The sequence below is a fragment of the Narcine bancroftii genome, chromosome 1, assembly GCF_036971445.1.
Source record: "Narcine bancroftii isolate sNarBan1 chromosome 1, sNarBan1.hap1, whole genome shotgun sequence".
Taxonomy (NCBI): Eukaryota; Metazoa; Chordata; class Chondrichthyes; order Torpediniformes; family Narcinidae; genus Narcine; species Narcine bancroftii.
The window spans coordinates 353,046,605-353,071,547 of NC_091469.1; the positions used below are offsets into that span (position 1 = coordinate 353,046,605).

General features: G+C 37.4%; 1 protein-coding gene across 7 annotated transcripts in view; it reads left to right on the top strand.

Annotated features, from left to right (window-relative positions):
- The window catches only part of atp2c1 (ATPase secretory pathway Ca2+ transporting 1), a 116,214-nt gene that overhangs the window by 38,739 nt on the left and 52,532 nt on the right, over nt 1-24,943 (top strand). For 5 of the 7 annotated variants that reach the window (XM_069911029.1, XM_069911046.1, XM_069911025.1 and 2 more), the window contains 9 exons: nt 3,471-3,587; nt 5,702-5,791; nt 11,251-11,286; nt 14,039-14,100; nt 15,457-15,565; nt 20,495-20,650; nt 20,890-20,958; nt 21,489-21,564; nt 22,341-22,371. In XM_069911029.1, coding sequence (XP_069767130.1) covers nt 3,471-3,587; nt 5,702-5,791; nt 11,251-11,286; nt 14,039-14,100; nt 15,457-15,565; nt 20,495-20,650; nt 20,890-20,958; nt 21,489-21,564; nt 22,341-22,371 — 746 coding nt within the window. Of the gene's footprint in view, nt 1-3,470; nt 3,588-5,701; nt 5,792-11,250; nt 11,287-14,038; nt 14,172-15,456; nt 15,566-20,494; nt 20,651-20,889; nt 20,959-21,488; nt 21,565-22,340; nt 22,372-24,943 lie in introns of those variants that run through there. The other 2 variants (XM_069911014.1, XM_069911067.1) reach the window with 2 other exon arrangements.

Consider the following 24,943-nt stretch of genomic DNA (forward strand, 5'->3'; position numbering starts at 1 on the left):
AGCTTGAGGGAGGTCATTCAGAAATTGTTGGGACCTTAGTAAAGGTATTTAAAACATCCAGAGGTACAGGTGAAGTGCCAGAGGATTGTTCTTTTGTTTTAGGAAGACTCTTAAGAATAATCTTAGAAATTATAAGATGGTAAGACTGACATCGGTAGTGGGTAAATTCTTCTTCTTCTGAGTTCACTCCAGGATCTGTGTCCTTTGCCTCTGTCTCTTCTGGTTTTCTTGTTGGTTTGTTTGTTTTATTTTGTTGGGTATTTTTGGTCTTATTTTTATTAGAAGTGTCTTGCTGCTGGTCTTCTTCCTCTGGGTTGGTCATCTGTTGTTTCTTTGATTTCTTTTTACTCTCTTCTTTCTTGCTCTCGTTATTTTCTGTGTTTTCCTCTTGCTGTTTTGTTGTGGCTGTCAATTTCAGCTGTGGAGATCGACTCCTCAGCTGGTCCCCCTCGTGCATGCGCGGTTGCGCACTTTTGTTTGGCTCCGTGAGCCATTTTTGTAGTCCTGAGTTCGGGGCTTCAACTGACCTTAGGGAGCGGGCTTCTCTCTCCGCGGTGGGCCTCCTCGGACAGGTAAGGCCTTCACCTTCTTCTTCCGATGTCCTTTCTTCTCTTCTTCCCGTTGCTTTTGGCTTTTCTTTTTTCGCTGTCATTTTCTCCATACTTTTATTTTCACTTTATTTTGGTTTTTGTGTTTGTGCCTTCGGTTTTTCACTGCCTTTTTTTACTTTTCTGGAGAGGGCTGGAGTTCCCCGACCGGCCACTACTCCATCACGTGACTCCTCGGTAGTGGGTAAATTGTTGAAAGGCATTCTAAGACACTGGATATACAAATACTTGGATGGGTAGGGTCTGATTAGGGATAGTCAATATGGCTTTGAACATTGTAGGTCATGTCAAACCAATCTTATCAATGTTTTTTGAGGAGGCTACCAGGAATATTGTTGATAGAAAGGCATTGGATGTTATTTGTTTAGATTTTGGTAAGGCATTTGACAAGATCCCGTATGAGAGGATGGTCAAGCAGGTTCAGTCGCTTGGCATGCAGAATGAATTAGTAAATTGGAATAGACATTTGCTTTGAGGGAGAAGCCAGAGAATGGAAATGAAAGATTGCCTCTTTGCTGGTGATTAGTGGGGATTGGTGCAAGGTCCTTTGTTGTTTGTCATCAATGTCAATGATCTGGGTCAGGAGTGGGCAACCTTTTAATTTTTGATTTAGGCATACAGCACAATAGCAAGCCATTTCGGCTCATGAGTCTTTGGCACCCAAATAACCTACACCCCTGGTACATGCTTGTAGGCAACAGTGGGAAGCTGTGGAGTGAATCAGAACAGGGTCCTGGGAACAGGTTTCCTTGAAAGTGGTGAAGGATTAAGCAACTGTCAAATGTCGTTCCCTCCATTTTTTTGGTACTTGTACGTATATGAGAACTTGTTTTGTGTTTTCCTTAAAATTTTGTATGTAAGTTTATATGTTTAACTCAATAAAAATATTTAAAAGAGTCATAAAGAAAACTTTTACCATATTGGCCATTGTAAAGCAAGTATTGAATAAGGAGTTAGGACGTTATGTTGAAGTCATATAAGAAATTGCTGATGCCGAATGTGGAGTATTGTATGTAGTTTTGGGTCACCTACCTACAGGAAAGATACCAATAAGATATGGAAGAGTGCAGAGGTAATTTGCAAGGATGTTGCCAGGACTTTGTGCTGAATGAAAGAGTATGGTTGAATAGGTTACGGACTTTATTCAAGATTGCTTTATTGTCATGTAATTAAAACAGTGTAATAATACACAAAATTAGTTTTAGACTGCCCAAGGTAGACAGATTTGCCATCAACATAAATCTTTCAGGAACTGAGCTGCAGGGAAAGGCTAAACAGGTTGGGATTTTAGAAAAATGAGGGGAGATTTGATAGAGCAATATAAAATTATGGGTTGTATAGATAGAGTAAATACAAGCAGGCTTTTTCCACTGAGGTTAGATATGACCAGAACTAGAGAACATCTTCTTTTCTTCTTCTTTGGCTTGGCTTCGCGGACGAAGATTTATGGAGGGGGTAAAAAGTCCACGTCAGCTGCAGGCTCGTTTGTGGCTGACCAGTCCGATGCGGGACAGGCAGACACGATTGCAGCGGTTGCAAGGGAAAATTGGTTGGTTGGGGTTGGGTGTTGGGTTTTTCCTCCAAGGTAAAAGCTGAGTCCTTTAATTGGAACATTAGGGGAAGCCTCTTCACACAGAAGGTGATGAGAGTGGGAATGAGTTGCCAGTGGAGATGATGAATGTGGGTTTGATTTTTGACATTTAAGAGAAGATTGGATTGAACATGGATGGGAGGGGTATGGAGGGCTATGGTTTGTAGGTTGATGGGACTAGGCAGAGTTTGGCATAAACTAAATGGGCCGAAGAGCCTGTTTCTGTGTTGTAATGTTCAAATGGTTCTTTGGAATGATGGTCATGATCTCTGGGATGGGTTGCTGTTGGATTATAAATATGAGAAAATAATGCTATCTTGCATGTCTGGACAGACTGCATCATAGGGGCTTGTGGCAATGTTGGGCACACATCCCCAAAGGATACTTTGAGATTTGAAATAGAATGGTGGTGCGGACTCGAAAGGCCAACATGGCCTGTTTCCGCTCTGTAAATGGTTATATGGTTATAAGGACAAAGCTGTAAAAGGATTGAGTATTGTTCTGATTGGTGTTTTAAATTGTAAAAAGGATTGAAAAAATCATCTGGTGTAGGGGAACAATCTTAAAAAATAGAGCTTGCCTGTTCAAATGAGAAATCAAGGTGTGATTTCAATAAGCTTGCAACCGCTGCAACCGTGTCTGCCTGTCCCGCATCGGACTTGTCAGCCACAAACGAGCCTGCAGCTGACGTGGACATTACCCCTCCATAAATCTTCGTCCGCGAAGCCAAGCCAAAGAAGAAGAATAGAAATTTGAAATTCATGTCACCCACTAACCAAGTTGAAATTTTAGCTTGATTGACAAAGTTTTACTGTTAAAGCCATCCAGTAATAGGTATCGGTGGATTCGTAGATTTTGAGAAAAAAACAGGCCATGTTTCAAAGGAACGGCAGAATGAGTTCAGGTGGTCAAATGCCCAACTGCTAAAATATTCTGATCTATTTGCAGGAATTGGAAACAGAAGTTTAAAAATGTTAGATGGCTCATTTTCAGCCTTGAATATGGCATTTCCTTGTGAATATTCCAAGTTCTGTGATAGTGTGATGGCACCAAAACACATTCAAAAGCACCATTTAGTAAATTAATGCAAAAGGGCCTGAAAGTGAAAATAAATGTAAATGTAGTTGTGGGAATTTTCAGTGACTGAAATCAGCCAAGATTATCAAAATGGCAGTTACCCATTATCTTAGTAATGTGTGCCTCTTGCTGGTATAACAGTCATACCTTTGATTTTTGAATCGAACTATTAAAACCTTATTTTCTTAAAACAGGGTGATCTTCATAATGGCCTGAAGAACAGTGAAATTTCTCGCCGTCGGGCATACCATGGATGGAATGAATTTGAAATCAATGAAGACGAGCCTCTTTGGAAAAAATATATTTCTCAGGTTATACAAAGCAGTAGTTGCATTGTAACAATGACCCAGAAATGATCAGATGACAGAGGTCTGGTTTGTCCAATAAACACTGTACAATCTAAAATGGCACGTGAATAATAGAAGAGAAATCTTACATTTTCCATGGAATCATCGAACATTAGAGCACATTTAGTGCTCTAGCACACTAGAGCTCCTTTTGGCCCATCTAATCTGTGCTGAACTATTATTCAGCCTAGTCCCATTGACCTGCATCTGGACCATAGCTCTCCATACTCCTCCCAATCATGTACCTGTCCAAATTTTTCTTCATTGTCAAAAATGGATTACATGTTCACCACTTCATTTTAAAATCTCTTTCTACACTCTCACTATTCTCTGTGTGAAGGTTCTCCCTAATGTTGCCCATGTCATCAAGTTCTTGTCTCATCTAACCTCAGTTGGGGGGCGGGGGGGGGGGGGGGGGGGGGAAACCTGCTTGCATTTACTTGATCTATACCCCTCATAATTTTGTATACCTTGGTCAAATCTCCCCTTATTTTCTGACACTCCAGAGAATAATATCCTAACCTGTTTAACCTTTTCCAGTAACTCAGTTCCTCAAGTCCCAACAATGTCCTTGTAAATCTATGAAATCTTATTTGAAGACAGTTTTGAGGAAGAATCAAAAGGTGTCATGATAAGTTGTTAATTTCCTAATTTATATTGAATTGCAGGACACTTGGAACACAAAGCTTCTGTAATAACAATAAAAATAGTGTTTAATTTTGCTCCAGATTCCATGTTGATCTTAAGCAAAATGGTATCTTTTATGTGGTTTGTTAGCTACCGGTATTTTGGTATCTTTCCAATGAAGGCACTTTGATTCCATAATCAAACAAAAAATAGGTGTTGTTTTCGCAGGGTAGAATATCATCCTCCACCAGCTGTCTCCACCTGCGCTCTCCTCAACCTCGCCTGGCTCCAACTGTTCTTTCTCTTTTTCTTTGTCAGCTTCTTCTCAACTACCTACATTTGTTTCTCAATTCTATCACTCTCCTACCCAATCTGGCTCCATCCGCCCTTCAATCTTAAGCTCTCCTTGTTTTGCCTATCATCCCTGGCCCCTGTCTCACTCTTCCCCATTTCCTCTTTCTTCTGGTGATATTCCCTCTCCACTCTCAGTCCTGATGCACCATCTTGATCTGTAATATTGACAATTCCTTCCCAACATTTCACCCTCGCCCCACCCCACAGATGCTGTGTGGACTACTGGGTTCCTCCAGCAATTTGTTTTATGCTCCTAATTCCAACATTTGAAGTCTTTTGTGTTTTTGATCTGTTGTTGTTTTCTTTGCTACTTTGTAGCTGCCAAAATTGGGATGTTGTTTGAAACATTCAGAATAAAATAAATTAAGACACAAAAGTGGAGAAACTCAGCAGGTCCCGCAGCATCCATAGGAGGCAAAGATGTCCAACCAGTCTTTCAGGTTTGACCACTCTGTCAAGGTATCAGCAAAAAACAGGCAACTATCTGAATAAAAAAGTGGGAGGAGGAGGGAAGAAGGCACAGGGGGAGGAGCACAGGCCAAGAGGCCATAAGGGGACATGGATAGGAGGATAGGTGAGAAAAGCTGAGAATTGATTGGGGGAAGAGGATTACCTCTGTGAATGCAGAGCAGAAGGAAAAGGCACATCGGGATAGGGGAAGAGATGCAGGAGGGAGTGCCAACAGGAATTGGAGAAATTTTTGGAGAGTTGGATGGTTACAGGCTGCCCAGATGGAATATGTGTTGTTCCTCCAATTTCTAGGCAGTGCATGAGACTGGACAGACATGACGGCATGGGAATTGGGTGGGGATTTAAAATGGGTTGGCACTGGGACATCCCCTCTATTACAGAGTGAAGGTGCTCAATGAAGTCCAGTGTCCGAGGTCAAAGAGATCATAATGGCCAGATGCAGTAAATGACCCCTGCAGATCCACAAGTGAAGCGTTGCTTCACTTGGTAGGACTGTTTGGGCCCCAAATGGTGGTGAGGGAGGAGGTGTTCATGCAAGTGTAGCACTTTCTGTTGTTACAGGAATACGTATCAGATTAATCACATCAGAAATGTGTTAATAAACTTTGTTTACAATTATTTTGCAGTTCAAAAATCCTCTTATTATGCTGCTTCTGGCTTCAGCTGTTATCAGTGTTCTAATGAACCAACTGGATGATGCTGTCAGCATAACAGTGGTAAGATATTGATGTTCACTTAAATATATAGATAAAGGTAGAAGTGCACAAATTGAGAGCCAAAATGTCCAGTAAAACTGTTTCCATATTTAGCTGCAAGAAGGCAGATTTAACAGTAGAATACTCCACAACAGACCTGGCAATTTCTATTTTTCTCCTGTCATTCAGTACATGGTTGAGTAAGAAACTGAACAATCAGAAAAAAATTGAGGGGACTAAAATTTAATAAGGTTCAGAGTGAAAAAGAGGAGGAAAAAGAGATTGAACTGAATAATAGATGGGTGGAGAAGAGAAGCAACTGGAAAAGTTTTCTTCTGATGTTTGAACAAAGAATGGGATTCACTTGTTTGAAATGTATACGCCAGCTGGAGAGTTTAATTGACTTTGCATGAATAGTTGTTATTCCACTTTAAAAAAAATGCTTGGCAACTTTGAGCCTTAACTATCTGTGGTGGTTTTCATCAGCAATTAATGTGCAAATCTTGCAGTTCCTTAAAATTACAGACAAGTTTAAGTGCAAGTGGCACTATTTGATTATAGAAATTCATAATGTACAGCTTATCTCCTCTTTTCCTGAACTTGGTAATATGTATACCATGAGTCCAGACCTCTCCATCACCGGATTGACTGCTGTCAACAAAAGCCCCCTTTCCACTGGCACCTTGTCCCAGGAATTAACCAGGACAGGGTCCAGTGGAAAAGGAAAACAATCAGCATGCTGGTGTCAAATGATGTCAAATCATCCCGGGGATTGATGGTTTCTACCCCTACTCAAATCCCTGGCATCAGCTGATGCCAGCGTGCTGATTAAACCAGTGGGAAAAAAAAGACAACTTCCATCCATTCCTTTCCATTCGAAGGTCGACTCTCCAATCCCCGGGGATGAGTGTGTTCAGTGGAAAAACAAGTCAGTGTCGTGGTTAAAGGGTCCCAGTGGAAACAGCTCAAACATCACACGGCCAATTAACTTGAATGTCAGTGGAAAAGGGTTAAAGAGAGGTGCAGGACTTTTGGAGGCTCTGTGAGATGTAAAACAATTATTGAAATCAAACAAATCATTTTTTAAAATGGTTTAAAAACAAATCCAATGCCTAAAATGACTTAAAAATTGAAAAAAAAATATTAAAATGAGATAATTCTTTGGGTGGGGGGAGGAGAAGGAGCACCCCTCCCTTTAACCTCACCCTACTCTGTAATCAATGGCATCTCTAATCAATCAATCAGCAAAACTGGTGTCAGCTGCTGGATTCTGTTGAATGCAATGCCAGGGTGAACTGACAGATGTGGCATCCTAGTCCAATTTGCCAATGAATCCAGGACTTGTTATTTAACAAAATGTATGTAAGTACCAGATCTATGGATTTAAAAAAAAAGAGATTTAGTCCACCATAATTTTCATATATATGTACTTACAAGCATTTTAATTTAAAATTTTGAAAATAACGAGCTTAATTTTATTAATGTCACTTTTGATATCGCCTTGTTCAGAAAAATATTCATGTATACACACGTATATGCATGCAAACAGTAGAAGTCCTGGCATCTGGAACTCCATCAACCTGCAAAAAAAAGAGGAAAATAAATTTTAAAATTAAAATAAATAAGAATAAAATAATAAGTAAAAAATATGCAAGTCTAAAATTGTAACTTTCTCTGAAGTAACAGATAAAACTTTGGTGAAAATGGGAGCAAATATTCAGCCAGCTGAGTACTTTGCTCGAAGCAGCTATTTGAATAAAGTTGTGTGAAACAGCAATGGCGTCACCCAGAGTGAGGAACTGATTGATACTGTTTGGCCTTGTCGTGACTTTCTTAAAATTATCTTCTTCTCCTTGCTTAGTAAGAGTTGCCCTGGTCAGAGGCTTTATCTATAAACTTGGTTAATTATCTATAATGTTGTTCATCTTTTGGGTAGTGCTGTGGAGAGGGAAGAACCTGCAGATGCAGCAATTGTTAAATATTTTCAGAGAATGTAACTGAAAATAAAGTAAAATGTTTTATTTTTATTGAGTTTAACATAATAATCCATATACAAATTATTAATATAGTGAAGCAATATAATAATATAGCATAAAATTAAAGTAAATGCACAACACAATACATTTAAAAATTTATCTCTTGATTGTTAAATGTGTTTGTAAAAATAATTATACCTGAAAATCAGTTAAATAATATTATAACAAACCTCATTATATATAGTATTTTTTTTAAAAAAGATAACATCTAGGATAATTATAATTAAACCCCATAAATCAATTTATCAAAAAGAAAAAGGAAAAAAAACTCAAAACTAATATGAGTCTAATCCCTCCCTCTAATCAAGGTTACAAGAAAAATTCGAAGATGGATCAAGTCGCCACCTCCAGAAAACAGATGGATTAGCACGAGAGAACCCATAATCACCTAAAACTTCCAATTATGATAGTATTCTATAAATAGGCCCTAGAGCTTTTGAAACTGAAACTTAAGTCTAATATTAAAGATAAAATTTTCTCTAAACTTAAATATGTTAAATATGTTGTTCCATTATGTAGACACTATGCATGAGTCAGTGAGGGTTCATCTTTCCATTTCATTAAAACTGCTCTTCTGGCTATCAACATGCTAAAAATCAAAACTTTCTCTTGAGGTGCCGATAAAAGTTTATCCAGTTCATGCAAAAGAAAATCAAAAAGGGCACGGATCTAATTTAATCTTAAAATCCATTGATAAAGGCTGTAAAATATTCTGCCAATATCCTCCTAATTTAGGACATTCCCAAAACATATGAATCAATGAGGCTTCAAAAATTTTACACATCACAAAATGGATAAATGTCTGCATAGAAATAAGATAATTTGTTTGGGCATTTGTATTCTATGTATCACATTAAATTGTGATAAACAGTGCCTTCCACAAAATGAAGAATCATTGATCAAACTAAGAGTGGACACCAATCCTCATCTGAAAAAGATACATTAAGATCACGCTCCCAATCATTTTTAATCTTAACCATTGGAGCTGGTCTTAAATCCAATAAATCAATATAAATATGTGATATCAATCCACTGTGAACAAATGTAGATCAAAACATATATCAAGAATATTTGAGTCTGCGATTCTAGGGAAAGCGTTCAATTTAGACTAAACAAAATTCTTAACTTTCAAATATCTAAAAAGTCTATTAGAGAGCTTAAATTTAACTGACAATTACTCAAAAGGAGTAAAATTATTTTGAATAAATAAATCTTAAAAATTTTTTAATACCAAATCTGTACCATTCTTTAAAGTCTTCATCTAATACTGAAGGTGGGAATAAATGGTTATCTATAATAGAACTAGCCATTGAAAAATTACTATAACAAAAAAATTTGCTAAATTGAGCCCATTACTCTCAGTCTAATTCTCATTATTGGATTATGTGTCAATTTAGAAAATGAAAAGCATAAAGAGGAACCTAAAATTGCGAACATAGACAATTTCTTAGAAAAGTTCCATTCCATTTCTGCCCAAGAAAGGCAATTTACTAATTTATTAAATTTTAATAATAAAAGTAAACTGTTTATATTAATCACCCAATAGTAAAATCAAAAATTTTGGAGCGACATTCCCCCATTCCTAATAGTTTTCTGAAGATGGGCTTTAATTTTACATGGTTGTTTTCCCTGCCATGTATATGAAGAAATGACCGAATCTACTTCATTAAAAAAGGATTTAGGGAATAAACATTGGTAAGGCTTGAAAAAGGTACAAAAACTGAGGTGGAATGTTCATTTTAATTGAATTAATATGTCCAATCATTGTAATCAAAAGTGGTGACCATCCCAATAATAATAGTTTAATCTGATTAGGTAATACTATAAAATTTTCTTTCATAAGTTTCTTAAAACTTTTTGTGATAGTGATTTCTAAATATTGAAATTGGTCTTTCACTATTTTAAATGGAAATTTAGAATACATCAAAAGAGATCTTTTAAAGGTAAATTTATTTTATATCCTGAAAATGGTCCAAATCGAATAAATATTGTTGATATATTTGTTATAGAAACCTTGGGATTTGAAACAAAAAAGCAATAAATCATCCGCATAGAGAAATACTTTATGTTCAATTCCATTTCTGATTAATCCATTGAATTTTCTACATTGTCGAAGGGCTACTGCTAATGGTTCTAGTATTATATCAACAATAAAGGACTTAATGGACATCCTTGTGATGCTCCCCTAAATCGCCTAAACATTTTTGACTGTTGTAGATTAGGATGAATTGAAGCCATAGGACATGAGTATAAAATTTCTATTCAGTTAATAATCTGAAACTCCTCTGATCTTGGCTTCTGAACAAGAATGGAAAAACTTGTCCTTTCCATCTAAACATTAATCTTTATCAGAATTTTTTTTTGTGTCACTTGGAAAAAAATTTTTGTGTCTCCCTTCAAATTTTTAATATGTGCCATTACTCCGTCTCTTAATCATTCCATTTATTTCTTTAATATTCTATGATATTAATTGAAGAAATCATTATTTCAAGCAATTGGTAAGTTACTGAGCACTCCAAGCTACAGCCAGTGATCCAAAGGTCACCATCCTAGATCCAAGTCACCTTTCATGAAAAATGATGTAACCTTGCTACTCATACTGAACTCTAAATACCAATGTTTATTCCTAAACCCCCTTCCAGCCCACCCAAAATTGAAGGTCAATAACCAAAGATGTGACCAGCTCTAACAAAAAATATACCCAAAATACTTTGCTTGTCTTCTTATTGTTCCCTATTTATATATTCAAAATTAATATTAACTTTTACATCTACCCTTGAATACAAAAAAAGATAAATAACCAAATTCGATCTAACTTTCCATAAACCAGCTGCATCTATAATCAGCTAGAATAATTTTTATTATAAGCATTATATAAGTATAAAATATGAAATACAAATAAATTTTCAACAATTATAAAATTAATTCAATATATATAAATAAGTTAACCTATGATTAAGAAAACAAGGAGGAAGTAAAATGCTTTAAGGTTTATATATTCAAGTGAAGTTTGTTTCGTGTAAGTACAGTATAGCATTTTTGTCTTTTAAACTGTTTATTCTTAATTCAGGTGTATTAGTTAGGCATTGGAAGAGTAAGTTTCAAGCAACTGGATAAATCACTTATCCCGCATCTACAATCCTCATAGGTGCTGGATTCCAGAGTTTTTACTGCATATATATTTTTCTTAGAAATAAAACAAGATTTGTATCAACCTCATGGTGTAAAAGAAATATAAAATGTGTTAACCGATAGGTGAATGCTTATTTTATATATATATATATATATGTGTGTGTGTGTGTTTGATTAGCATTTATGCACTGATGAACACATTTTACATTTCTTTTACACCATGTGGCTGATACAAATCGTGTTTTTTCTTAAAAGAAAAATAAGAATGATTATAATATGGACTACTTACTTTTTTCTCTCTCTCTCTGAAAGGCTATTCTAATTGTCGTTACAGTGGCCTTTGTGCAGGTTTGTGTCTTTGTCTTTTCTAATTTGAAAAACTATTTTAAATATGGAAATGAATGTTTGTACTTAATTTTTTCCAGGTAAATCTGAGCCATCACTTAGGTCCACAATTCTGACAAGGCCTTGTGTCCCCACAAGAGTCTGTGACGGCTCTTGGACCATTCCTTTGCGTGTCATTTACCCTGTTCTCCCACTTATTTTCCTGTCACCTTTTCTGTGCCGTACACCAATCTTCCAGCCATTGACCTGCAGAAAGGAATAATTCACATTATCCCGTTTTTACATTGTAGGTAGGCACCCAGAAGAACCCATGCCACCACAGAATCCACTGCAAACTCCACAGCAGTAGCAATCAGTTAAAATCCAAACCAGTTCTTTTAAGCTGAGGGGAAGGTAGCTGAATGCTAACGTGTGTTGTTGCTAATATAGTTACTATGATCTTAAAACCTAATCTTGCTTTTTTCCTTTTCTCAATTTTTTAAACAAAATTAATGAATTATTTTTTTCTGTTCTTCAACAAATTTGCAATATTTTCAATTTTGGCTAGTGGTATGTTTCACCTCTCTGAGCCAAATAGTATGCATTCAAGCCCCAATTCTGAGGGCATTAATCTAAGATGACATTCTGTGTACATTAAAGAATGCTCCACACTTGGTGGTATCTTGTGAAACATTCATCCTTTATGCAATCTGCCTCCGTTTTTGTGCATGTAAAATAACAATATTCTGTCCAACAGCTGCATCTCATCCAACATCATGAAAAGCAGCTGTCCAGTTATTGTTCATTGTGTAGGACTCTAAAGGTACCAATGAAGATTTAGCTGCTACATTTCTCTACACCCTTCCAAAGAGTTGCAAATGCCTTAGGCTATCCTGATGTCTTGAAAGGCATAGTGTTATTGCAGTTTCTGATAATTTTGCAAAAGCAGTATTTTTTTCTTCTCCCAATATTGTCTTTGAAACAAATCATTACAAGGCAGGTTTCCGATAATCTTCTCAAGTTGTTAGTGTCCTCCAAGCAAATTATTTAATTGCCATTTCTATTGGCGTACCTGCACAATTTTTGATGTATAAAGTGAAATGTAATTGATTGAGGATAGTTATGATTTTTGGTGAGAGTATGAATTAGCTTGAGAAGAAAATGTCTTGTAAGAAATTTATTAATTTTGACCCATCCATTTTACCAGGATAAATAAAAATATGACCTGTTACTGTGTAGTATCTCTAAATTTAAATAAAAACACTCCTTTTCTTGAACACACTCAGTGAACCATTTTCTACCCAAAGTTTATCAACAAATCAGAACATCTCAGAAGTTTCATCTATGATATGTTAAACTTGACCATGTTGCTTTCAAAGATGTTGATGTGACCCGCTTTTAAAGCAAAATCAGGGCGATCATTTGGTTGATCACCTACTCTCTGTCCGCTGCAATAGCATGGACCAATCATTTCAATTCCACACGCCAACATGTCTATCTGTGGCCTCATGCACTGCCAAACTGAGGCCACCCAAACATTGAAGGAGCAGCACTTAATATTCTGTCTGGGCACTCTCCAACCAGATGGATTTAACATTAACTTCCCCCATCTATGTTAGGTCACTCCTCTGTCTCTCACTCTTTCCCTACCCCTCTGTCTCCTTTCCACCAGATTCTCAGCCCCTTCCTTCTCCATTCAGAGTACTGTAGCCCTCTCCCTATCACTTCTAGCTTTTTTTCTCTTCTGCCCTTCCTCTTATATCCACCTCTTACCTGTGGGACTGTGCTCCTCCCCTTGCCCCCCCTCCATTGTTTGGGCAAAGTATGAGCAAAATACCTGCCTGCTTTTTGCTCTTTCTTTGACGTAGGGCTCAAGCCCAAAACATTGGCTATGGATTTTGCTACAAAGACCACTGCATGACCTCCTGAGTTTCTTCAGCACTTTTGTGTATTAAACTACAATCACAGCATCTTTATTGTTTAACTATAGTAGAATCCCCCATTATCTGAAATTCAATCAACCAGAAACCCAAGGACCTGGCAAAAATTACACGTGGAAATAAATAAATAATAAGAATTAATCAAATTTTAAATAAAAGTTAAAAATTGTAAAAATAAATGTTCTCCGAAGCAACACACAACCCCTTGGTGAAGATAGGAGAAAACATTCACCCTGTGGAGCACCCCAGTCGCGCTGTGCCTGCAGCAGGTGTTTGAGTAAAGTTTAAATAAAGTTGTATTTGAATAAAATGCTGTCGTCCAGGATGAAGAGCTGGCTCACTGGTGGGGTGACTCTCCCAAAGTATCCCCCTACTATCCCTACCCAGGAAGAATTTTTATTTTTATTCATATTAGTAAGGTATTATATGTAAACTTCAGCGGGAGGGGGGGTTAATTATGACGGCAGCATGGTTAGGGTAGTGGTTAGTGCAACACTGTTAAAGAGCCAGCGAGTGGGGCTCGAACTGAAACTTTGTAAGTTACGGGAATTACTTGATTAAAGTGAACTTTACAAAATTAAATACGACAATGCTGATTTTTTTTCAAATTACTTTACATTTTGCACTGACTTCTGTCTTTTAAACTGTATTTTTAATGCAGGTGTATTAGTTAGGCGTTGGAAGAGTATGGCTCAGGCAAACTGAATATTTGCATATGCTGGATACTGGGAATTCTACGAAGAATTCCATGTTGTGCATATTTGTGTGTTGAATTTAAAATGTTGCAATTGTTCCATATGCAAACACGTGTCTGTATTTTTGCTGATACCTTACAGGAATATCGGTCAGAAAAATCCCTTGAAGAACTAAGCAAATTGGTTCCCCCAGAATGCCACTGGTATGATCTTTATCTTCCTGAGTTTTTTCTTTCCTGTGGAGTTTTATCGCTAACATGTGCTAGCAGCAAAAGTAAGCTGATGCTATTATTACGTAGCTATTGATTCCATTTTTTGTTTGTCGTGTCAGATATGCCATTAGAATTGAATAATTGTTTCATGTGCTCAGCCAAGAACAGAGGACTCCTGCTATACATTTAATCTATCACTTATCTTTCAGTCTTTTACATTTCCCCTCACTGGTAATCACATTTCCAAGCTTTGTATCAAAGCAAATTTTGAAATTTTATTCTGTCGATCCATGTTCTGTGGATATCAAAAACATAATTTGTGTCAGTATTGAATCATTGTGACCTCTTACCAATACTCTTCATGCCTTCTAACTTTAAGCCAATTTACTGCGCATTACTGCCAGAGACCTTTTATATCTATGGGCCTCAATTTTGTTAATCAGTCTTGTGTATTGAACTTTATCAAAAGCATTCTGAAAATCAATCTGGACATCTCCTGTATCCCTTTCATTATCCATCTCTTTAACCTTATCAAAAAATTAAATAGGTTAGCTAAAACACGATTTAGAGATGTGGCATGGATCCTTCTTCATTTCATTGTCTTTTTGGATTCCTAACATTCTTATCTCTTAGGATTGAAGCTATCATCAACATTATTGGGGAAGTCCAGAGCAACGGTGGATACTTGGATGATTAAATGGGGAATAGTATACAATGATCTTCTTTGATTTAACATTGTTTTTAATCTATACATTTCCTGTAATATATTTTGAATCGAAAGGGTGAATACTCTAAGGGGTGCTCTTGAAGTTTGGCTGGGGTACAATTCTGGGGGTTGATATCACTCTAAAACTAAATCTTGGTGTATATAAAGTTGAACTAATGCAAAATTGGTGCAAGGATAATGTTCTCTTCCTTTGCTTGATGAGAACAAGATTCGCATATAACCAATAGCAATATTCTCTGCTACCATCGGGAAAGAGGGATAGGTGCCACAAGACTCGAACCACCAGGTTTGGGAACAGCTACTACCCTTCCACTATCGGACTCCCCAACAACAAACTCAATCAGGAACTCATTTAAGGACTCTCACTTGTACACTTTATTGATTTTATTTTTCTTTCTCTGTATTGCAGTTTGTTTACATTTGTTTATTTGTTTACATGTGTAGGCTGAGTCAGTTTTTTTTTTGCACAACCAATAAGTGGTAATTCTGCATTACCCGCAGGAAAAAGAATCTCAGGGTTATATGTGATGTATATATTCTGACAAATTAGTCTAATTACTATTACTGAATTTATTTTTTTGTTCACTGTTTTGGCTTGAGTTTTTCTTTATTTATCCTAGTGTCAGGGAAGGAAGGGTGGAACACATGCTTGCCCGAGAACTGGTTCCAGGTGACACTGTTTGCTTGACTGTCGGTGATAAAGTCCCAGCTGACCTGCGTTTATTTGAGGTAATGAATAAGTCTACCAAAGTAATGTTTAAGTTTAACTGTTGCAATTTAACTTTGTCCACAATTTCTTCAAGCTGAGTGAAACTTGACATGCAAGCTGTTTGAAATTGCTTTATATTAGAAAATGTGACCATATGTCTTTATTTTGGGATTCTTCAGTGACACCTTTACATTGGAACTTGTAAGGATTCCCTTCAGAAAATATTAAACAATGAGCTTAATGTACAGGGATTGAAGCCTGGGATGGCAACAGAATAAAAAGATGGTTGAGAAGGTTTTTGAGTTTGGATGTGCAATGGAGCATGAGACAATGAATTAAAGAGACACAAATATTAACAGGGAAAAGTAAAAGAGGAAGTCCAGTCGGGAGGAATTAGAACAAATGGCAAAGACTGCCAGATCTATCTTGATTATTGGTTCAGAATGGAATTGAAGCAATAAAGGTTAAAATTGAATAAGAGATAAAATTGAGCTTTAAGGCAGGTAACATTTTGATGAATTGATGTTAAAGATTTATGACCTACCATATATTTCAGCATATAAGTTGACCTTCAGATGAATCGGGTCCCCATTTCAGCCCCATTTTCATAGTTTCATCATATTTTGGGTATATATGTCGACTCCCCAATTTTCTGCAAGGAACCTGTTGGAGACTGGTGTCCAGGCCTCCCATAAACAACCCAAACTTTGTTACAACACCCCAGTGGCTAATTAACAATTCTGTAAATTAAGCAAGCAAGTAAAAAATATAAATTAAAAAAAAAAACCTTTGCTTCTGGCTGGGAAGATGCCAAACGGATCTGGGTCGAAGTTTTCAGCATCGGCTGCAGCCGGAGTCAGCAACAGCGACTTCATTCTCAACACTGGGTGCGGTGCCGCCCACATTAAAGAAGTTGCCTTGCTGCCCAAGTGCGCTCAGTGCCGGAACTGCCGTTACGTGTCAGCTCCCGGGTAGAAGCGATGACCTTGGGCTCCCGGGCAGGAGCGATGGCCTCGGGCTCCCGGGCAGGAGCGGTGACCTTGGCTCTATCATTGTCTGGATGGGTAATACCAGTTCCTGGCGGTGGGGAGGTATCAGGGAGCAGCGGCGCCAGTGGTGAGGAGGTGCTTCTGGGTTGTTTTAAGCACCAAATCTACGTTGAGCAGTTTTTAAAAGTTGAATTTAAGGTCTTATTTTTGTATCTGGTGTATAAGTCGACACCTAATTTTTTTGAGTGCTTTTCAAGGGTTTTAAGACTCGACTTATTCGCTGAAATGTACGGTATATAAGTAGATGAGTATTGCTGACTGTTGTGGGAGAATTGAGGACCAGAGGACACAGCCTCGGAATAAAAGGACATCCGTTTAGAACAGAGGTGAAGAGGAATTTCTTCAGGGGGCTGTGAATCTGTGGAATTCTCCACCAGATCCATCAAAAAACATAGAGGGTTGGTAGGTTAATTAGGTGTAATTGGGCAAGCATGATTTCAGTGGCTGGAATTGGCTTCCACCGGATGGCATTGTTAATTTAAAAAAACTACAGTCGTGGGATATCAATAAGATTGAAAGAGTGCAGAGGAGAATTACAAGGATGTTTGCCAGAACCTGAAGAACAGAGTTACAGAGAAAGAGGTTGGAATGAGGGGAGATTTAATAGAGGTATACAAAATTATGATGGGCATAGATAGAGTAAATGAATGTAGGCATTTTCATCTGAAGATATAAAAACTGGAAGACATAGCTAAAGATGAAAGGTTTAAAGGGAATATTAATGGGAACTTCTTCACAAAGAGAGTGGTGGGAGTGTGGAATGAGCTTCCAGCTGAATTGGTAAATGTAGGCTCAATTTTGACAGTTAAGAAAAATTGGACAGGTACCTGGAGAGATATTGTCCAGGGACCTAGACAGAAAAATCATTTGGCTCAGACTGAAAGGGCCAAAGTGCTGTCATGATTATTGTTCTATGTGAATCTGTAGAATTTGTTGCCATTTACGGCTGTGGAGGATAAGGCATTTGGTGTTTTTGAAGGAGAGGTTGAGAGGTTCTTGATTAGTAATGTGACAAAGGTGAAGGCAGGAGAATGGGATTGCAAGGAAAAATACATCAGCCATAATTTGAATGGCAGAGCAGATTTGATAGGCTGAATTATCTAATTCTGCTCCTAAATCTTCTGGTCTTAAGTCCATTTCCTACTTGGCACTCCACAGGAAGCTCCACATTCTTGTAGATGTGTTTTCATTTTATCAAGGAGTACTGTCTGTTAATTTTAAACAAAAATGTCATGTTATTGCATTTTAAGGATGGATGCTTTTGAGTTTTAAGTTCTAACTATGATTAAATATATTTTGGAGGCTTTTGGATTTTGGAGGAGTTGATATTTGAAGTGTTGGTTTTCTATGGAAAATGGTGAAGCTGCAACACAGGATTGTGTGCCTGCACAGTCGAATATCATCTCTGGAAGTATCTTTGTATCTGGAGAGGCACAGGAGGCTGGGATGTGCAGATAAGGGGAAGAGCAGGGGAAATTGTGTGAGAGAATTGTGAAGTGTGGGATTGGTTTGGGGCACTGGTGAATGTGTTATGGACGGAAGCAGTAATTTGGGAGATTGAAAAAGAGGACTTATTTGGGTCAAAAATGTCTGGAGGAGGAAAATTGTGGACAAGATCTTCCAATTGTGCCTGATGTCACAATGCAGCAGAGCTAGGTCTCCAGTAGTCTTGGAACCCTTTGCTGTTGCATCAAAATCTTGTATACCTCTATTTTGCATACCTCCATTAAATCTCCCCTCATTCCAACCTGTTTAATCTTTCTCTGTAACTCTGTTCTTGTGAGATGACTGGTTGCACTGGCAACTTCATATTAAAAGAATTCGCATCCAAGCATTTTTCACTCCTTAAAGGGAATGGAAACGTCATTCATGAATCCTTTTTCTTGAACCATAGAACACTTCAGTGCAGAAACAAGCCCTTCAGCCCATCTAGCCCAAGCCAAACTGTTTGTTCTACCTAGTCCCATCAACTATGCCCTATTCATGTACCTATCAAAATGTCTCTTAAATGTTGTACTTGAGCATACATCCATCACTCCTGTTAACAACTTGTTCCATATTCTCACCACCCTCTGAGTGAAGATTGTCCTAATGTTTCACTTAAACAATTCATCTTTTACTCTAAATCCATGTTCTCTGTTCATCCAGACTCACTCTTGCACTTAATTCTGACAGGCGCATACTCTCAAAATTTCTCCTTGGAAGGCCTCTCACCTTTGCCAGAAGATAATCTGTCACAATCCACAGTTGCCAGATCCTTTGTGATGCCATCAAAATAGTTTTTTCTTCAATATATAACCTCAACCCAAGGACTATTCCTCCTGTCCTTTTCCATAATTATCTTGAAATTATTAGCATTATGAGTACTTGATCCAAAGTGTTCCCTTGCACTCTCACTTCTGCCATCTGCCCTGACTTATTCCCCAAGAGGAGATCAAGAATTGCACTCTCTTTAGTTGGGACCTCCATATGTTGATGAAGAAAACTTTCTTGAAGACATTTGACAAACTCTAACCCATCCAGCCCTTTATCTGTATAGGAATTCCAGTCAATATGTGGGAAGTTAAAATCACCTATTTTTACAACCTTGTGTTTCTTGCAACTGACTCTGGTTTTCTACACAAATTTACTCCTTCAATTATAATGCAATCCCATCAATGTGGTCAACTCTTCTCATTCTGCAGTTCTACCCATATAGCCTCAGTAGTTAAGTCCTTCAGTCCAGTAAATACACACTGAAATGCTAAAAAGCAAAGATATATTGCTGACATTTCGGCCTGATCCCTTCTTCAAGGAATAAGCAGAATGAGCTAGAAGCAGGAAATCTCTGAATTCAGGCAATGCTGGCTGGGGATGGAATCCAGACCATCAGAAGGTTGAGTTAAGAATTTATCATGTTTGCGTGAAAGGAGACAGAGAACGGAGCGACAGAGCTGGGCGAAGGTAACAGGAGAGGAAGTGATGGTGGAGGGGTGGGGGGTGGTGGTGGTGGTGGTAATGTCGGTCTCTTCATGTTGCTGCAGTATGATTAAACAAAGGTCATGCAGTCTACCAGGCAAAAGGAATTAAAGAAAACTAAATGCAGGAGTAAAATAATCAAATACAAGCTGCTGAAAGTCTACCAATGCCAAAGTTCAGTCCAGCGTGCAAGCATTTTAAAAATGTACTCAAACTATAATTGTGTCCAATCCCGCAACCTGTGGCATCAGATAGAGAATAACAGGAGACTTCTATGGACCTACTTAAGGGTTAATGATGCTGGATTTTATCTTTTAAAAAGTTATGCTGATATGAGGGATATGTTGTGATCAAAGTGTGTTTCACAGTGCTAGCTTTCAACCAGATTTGCCTTTTGTTACCGGGAAACATACTTATATTTTAGGATGTTGATGATCTCGAGGGTATTTCACCTCGTTTTTCTTCTTCTATTGTTTTATGTACTCAGGAAATAATATCATCAGATTGCAAGGTTTTGGGAATCCAACTGCACAAATAGAAATTTAAAAGAATGCAAAATCGAGCAACAAATTAGTGCAATGAAATTAGCTGGTTGCCATCATGTCTGCTTGCTATGAAATGACGATGAGTTTAATAAACCTTTGTGATGAAATCCCTCATAACTAATCTTCATACTTATTACCTACCCAAAAGCATTCTTCAGAATACTCTTTCCCTTATCATTTTATCATATCCCTCTTCCTCAGATCATGTAAAATCTGGCTACTGAGCTCCAGTGACAAGGGAGATGTAGTTTAAGGGCATTAAATAGACATTTGTGATTTGACTTCCATTCAAATAATTTGCCAAGAATGTGAGGTTGCATGTGAAATGTATGAGAATTTGTTTGGGAATGGCTGATTTTTTTTTAAGTAATAAATTCCTGGTTTTTTTTGTCTTAAGGTTGCAGATATATCCATTGATGAGTCGAGTCTGACAGGAGAGACCTCTCCATGTTCAAAGTCAACATCTCCACAGCCAACAGCTACTAATGGGGACCTGACATCCAGAAATAATATTGCTTTCATGGGCACATTGGTTAGATGTGGTAGGGCAAAGGTAATTTTGATTGCGAAGCTCAGGTAACTATGAATATTGTTTTGAAATAAATGTTGAATGACTGAATTCAATGGAAAGAACATTTGCTCTGTAGGTTCCAGTCTTTTCTGCCAACATTATTTTCTTTTGTGCAACAGCATAAAATGCAGGTTCTCCAAGCTAATTTCATCTGACACGAACAGTAGCATGCCCTCATGTAATGGTTTGTAAACATTCTAACGCTTGTGAACTTTTTACAGGGCATTGTTATAGGTACAGGAGAAAACTCTGAATTTGGAGAGGTTTTTAAAATGATGCAGGCTGAAGAAGTAAGTTTATTTCATCATTTTAGTAATCTTATTTTTTGTTTTTATTGAATAAAATTGCATTTTTTTCATTTTTCAGCGATGTTTCATTGCAGTGGCACTTTGACAATTTCACATCCAAGATTATTTGCTGAAAATTGTTACATTCAACATTGGAGGCAAATATCTTACAAAGCTCTTGAGGTTAAAATTCTTGAACCTCAGCCAGTCTTATTTTCATTAGAAGTATTGTATCAAACTTTAATTTTAATCATGTAGATATATTTCTTCAATTCTTGATACTGCCATTTGGTACCTTAAAATAGGTATATCTTTAAAAATGAGCTCAATATTTACAGATGGATCATGTCAGATGGCAATAATTTTTCTGAAATATTGGGAGCACATTATTGCTATCACATTAGAATTTGGTGGAAATTTAAAAAAGCAAATGTGAGGGTTGATCATTTTAAATGAGATGTTAACACTAAATGGATATATAGTTTAAAGTATCTGCTTATTTTACACTTCTAATTTGGTTTCATTTTCTTCAGGCCCCAAAAACCCCATTACAGAAAAGTATGGATTTACTAGGAAAACAGCTTTCATTGTATTCCTTTGGCATTATTGGTAAGAGGAACAATTTTGAATACAAAATCTGCATGAGTATGGATTTGAGTTGTGGAGACCAGTTCTGTATTATGTTAGGATTTATAATTTCAAGTGTTTTAATATTGAAATGATCTGCAGATTGAGAAGTTAAATCAGTTTAACTTCTGAAGAAAATTGGCTAGATTTTTCAAAATTAACAAGACTTTGTCAAATACATGGTTATGAAGGAATTGTACTTGTTTATCAGACTGATAAAATTAGAGGAATGAAGCTGTTGGAGCATAGGTTAAACTAAACCTAGAGGTTAACTTTCCAGGGGCAATAAAAGTCTGCTAGAGGAACTCTAGGTAACATCAGTGGGAGAAAAAGAAATGTTAATGTTTTGGGCCAGAACAATTTATCAACACTTGATGTGCTATCAGTAACTCCAAAGACTAAAAGTTACTTGATTGATAGGTTTTTATTACCATAAACAGAAGGCACATCTTATGTTACTGACTCAAGACCTGAGCTTGTTTTGCGGGAGGGTTTATGGCGTTGCTGCCGTTATTTGGGGAATCAAGGGGCGGGCCAGTCATACACGTACAAACAGTATTAACAGTGGTTCCACCACATACTAAAAGTACAAAGGGAAGGTCTCATGGACAGGGAGGGGTGAAGGATGAAGGACAGAGACTGTTGATTGGCAGAGGCCAAACAAAGAGAGAGAGAGAAAAATGAGGACTAAAGGGTCATCTATACTTTAAGTAATCATTTTAAGTGAATAATTTCCTATTCAAATTGCCCCATAACAGAATGTGATCTTGAGAGTTTATTGAAGCATACGTAAGTACAGATGCACTGAAATTCTCACTTGCTGAACCATATACATATGTAAGACACATGAACAATAACAGTATGCATTAAATTGCACAGAAAAAGAGATGATAAATACTAAAGGATAGATAAATAATTACGTTTGCATATAAATGGATAAATAAATATTCACAGTAACTTAAAGGGAAATCAAGGAGTATTACTCTCCGTGGCGTACTTTTTAAATCTTGCAGCTCCTTCCCTCTGACCTTTGCTTCTTCCCTAGTAGTTCCCATTATCATTTACTTTATCAGATTCCATCACTGCTTGCTTGTCAGTTCCAGCTTTTCACCCTCCATAACTGTCTCCATCTTCTCCTTTTCTTCACTCTGCCTGGCTCCATCTTCTCTTTCTTTCTCCATCTGTCACTCACTACCTCTGTCTTCCATTTCCACCCTTCTCTGCCTGAATTCATCTTTCCATCATCCTTTCCTCTTTTGGTTCATCCATTGCCTATGAGGCCCTGCTTTACCCCTCCCCCTCTCTTTTTACTGGCCATCTTCCCTCACAACTCTGTCCTGATGCAGGGTCTTGACCTGAAAAATTGATAATTCTATTTCCCCATAAAGGCTGCTCAACATGCTGAGTTCTTGCAGCAGTTTGCCTTTTGATCTAGATTCCAATATTTGCAGTTTATTTTGTCTCCATTATAAATGCATATGTCAGGAACATGGTGGATTTCTCTCCATTTGCTTGGTTGAATGATCCTCCAACATTAACCATGTTGTAGCAGCAGCATGCTCGATTGAAACCTCATTCAACACAATATTCATTCCTTGGCTACAATATGTTATTTCAGTAAATGCATTTTAATTATTCAAATCAATATGTGTCATCATTAAATGCATTTTAATTATTTGAGAAATTTCAAAAACTGTCCTCTACCACCAAGAAGAGTAAGAGCTGCAAACTGCATCAACCTGACTTAAAAGTATATCACTGTTCCTTCAAAGTTGCTATGTTGAATAATAATATTAGGAAGTATCTTTACCAGAAGAATTGCAGTGGTTGAAGACTTGCATCTTCTCGAGGGGATTTAGCATTAAAAGCACAATTTGAATTATTTGACTTCGAGTTAATCCTTTTTAATTACTTCTAGGTTTTTTTTTTAATGGATATGCCAAACATGATTTGTATTCTGTTGGGGGTATTTGTAGAACTGGGGCCATTGCTGCTTTAGGTGAGTTCCTGCTGAGTCCTTTCTGCCCGACTCAAAGGTATGGAAGGCTTATGAGTTCAGCATTCTGCTTCTATCATAGGTAGATATGGGTGGACATGACCCATGGATGGCATGCCAAACCCAGCATGATCAGCCCCAAAGTGTTATTCTTGCTCCATTCTCTTAAATATAGTGCCCTCCACAATGTTTGGGACAAAGACTTCCCCCGCCCCCTCCCTTTATTTTCCCTGTGCTCCAGTTTTAAATTTGTAATCAAACTATTCACACTATTAAATTGCACTTTCCAGATTTTATTGAAGGTGACTTGTTGCATTTTGGTTTGACCATGTATAAATTACAGCACTTTTTATGCATAGTTCCCCCATTTTAGGGCAGCATAACATTTAGAACATTTGACTATCCAGGTGTTTATGATTAATCAGGTATGTTTAATTGGTTCATTGGTGAAGGTATAAGAGAGCTAGGCTTGCTTCTAAGCTTTTGATCACTTTTGGAGTCTGTAGTTCATATTTTTCAACATGAGAACTAGAGTTATGCCAATGAAAGTAAAATAAGCCATTTTGAGGCTGAAAAACGAGAATAAAACAGTAAGAAATATTGCCCAAACCTTAGGTTTACCAAAATCAACAGTTTGGAACATCATTAAGTAGAAAGAACTCAGTGATCACGAAGGGAATGGTATTCCAAGGAAGACTTCCACTGCTGAGACAGAAGAATTCTCATCATAATGAAGAAAAATCCCCAAACGCCTGTCCAACAGATCAGAAATACTCTTCAGGCGGCACGTGTGGATGTGTCAATGACTACTGTCCACAGAAGACTTCATGAACACAAATACAGATTACATTTTGCCAAGAAGTATTTAAAAGAGCCTGCAGAATTCTGCAAAAAAAAAGTCTTGTGGGCAGATGAGACCAAGATTAACCTGCATCTGAGTGATGGAAAGAGCCAAGTGTGGAGGCATAAAGGAACTACCCAAGATCCAAAGCATACCACCACATCTGTTAAACATAGTGGTGGGGGTGTTATGGCCTGGGCATGTATGGCTGCCACAGGTACTGGTGATCTTATCTTCATTGATGATGTAACTATTGATGGCAGTGGCAAAATAAATTCTGAGGTGCGTAGAATCTTATCTGCTCAAGTTTGAGCAAATGCCTCCAAACTTATTGGATGGCGTTTCATCTTACAATGATCCCAAACATACTGCTAAAGCGACAAAGGAGTTTTTCAAAGCTAAAAACTGGAAAATGCTTGAATGTCCTAATGAGTCACTCAACCTAAGTCCAATTGAGCATGACATCCATAAATTATATATTGGTTGTCCTTCGGTTTGAAGGAAGCACGTTGTTGTGCAATTCA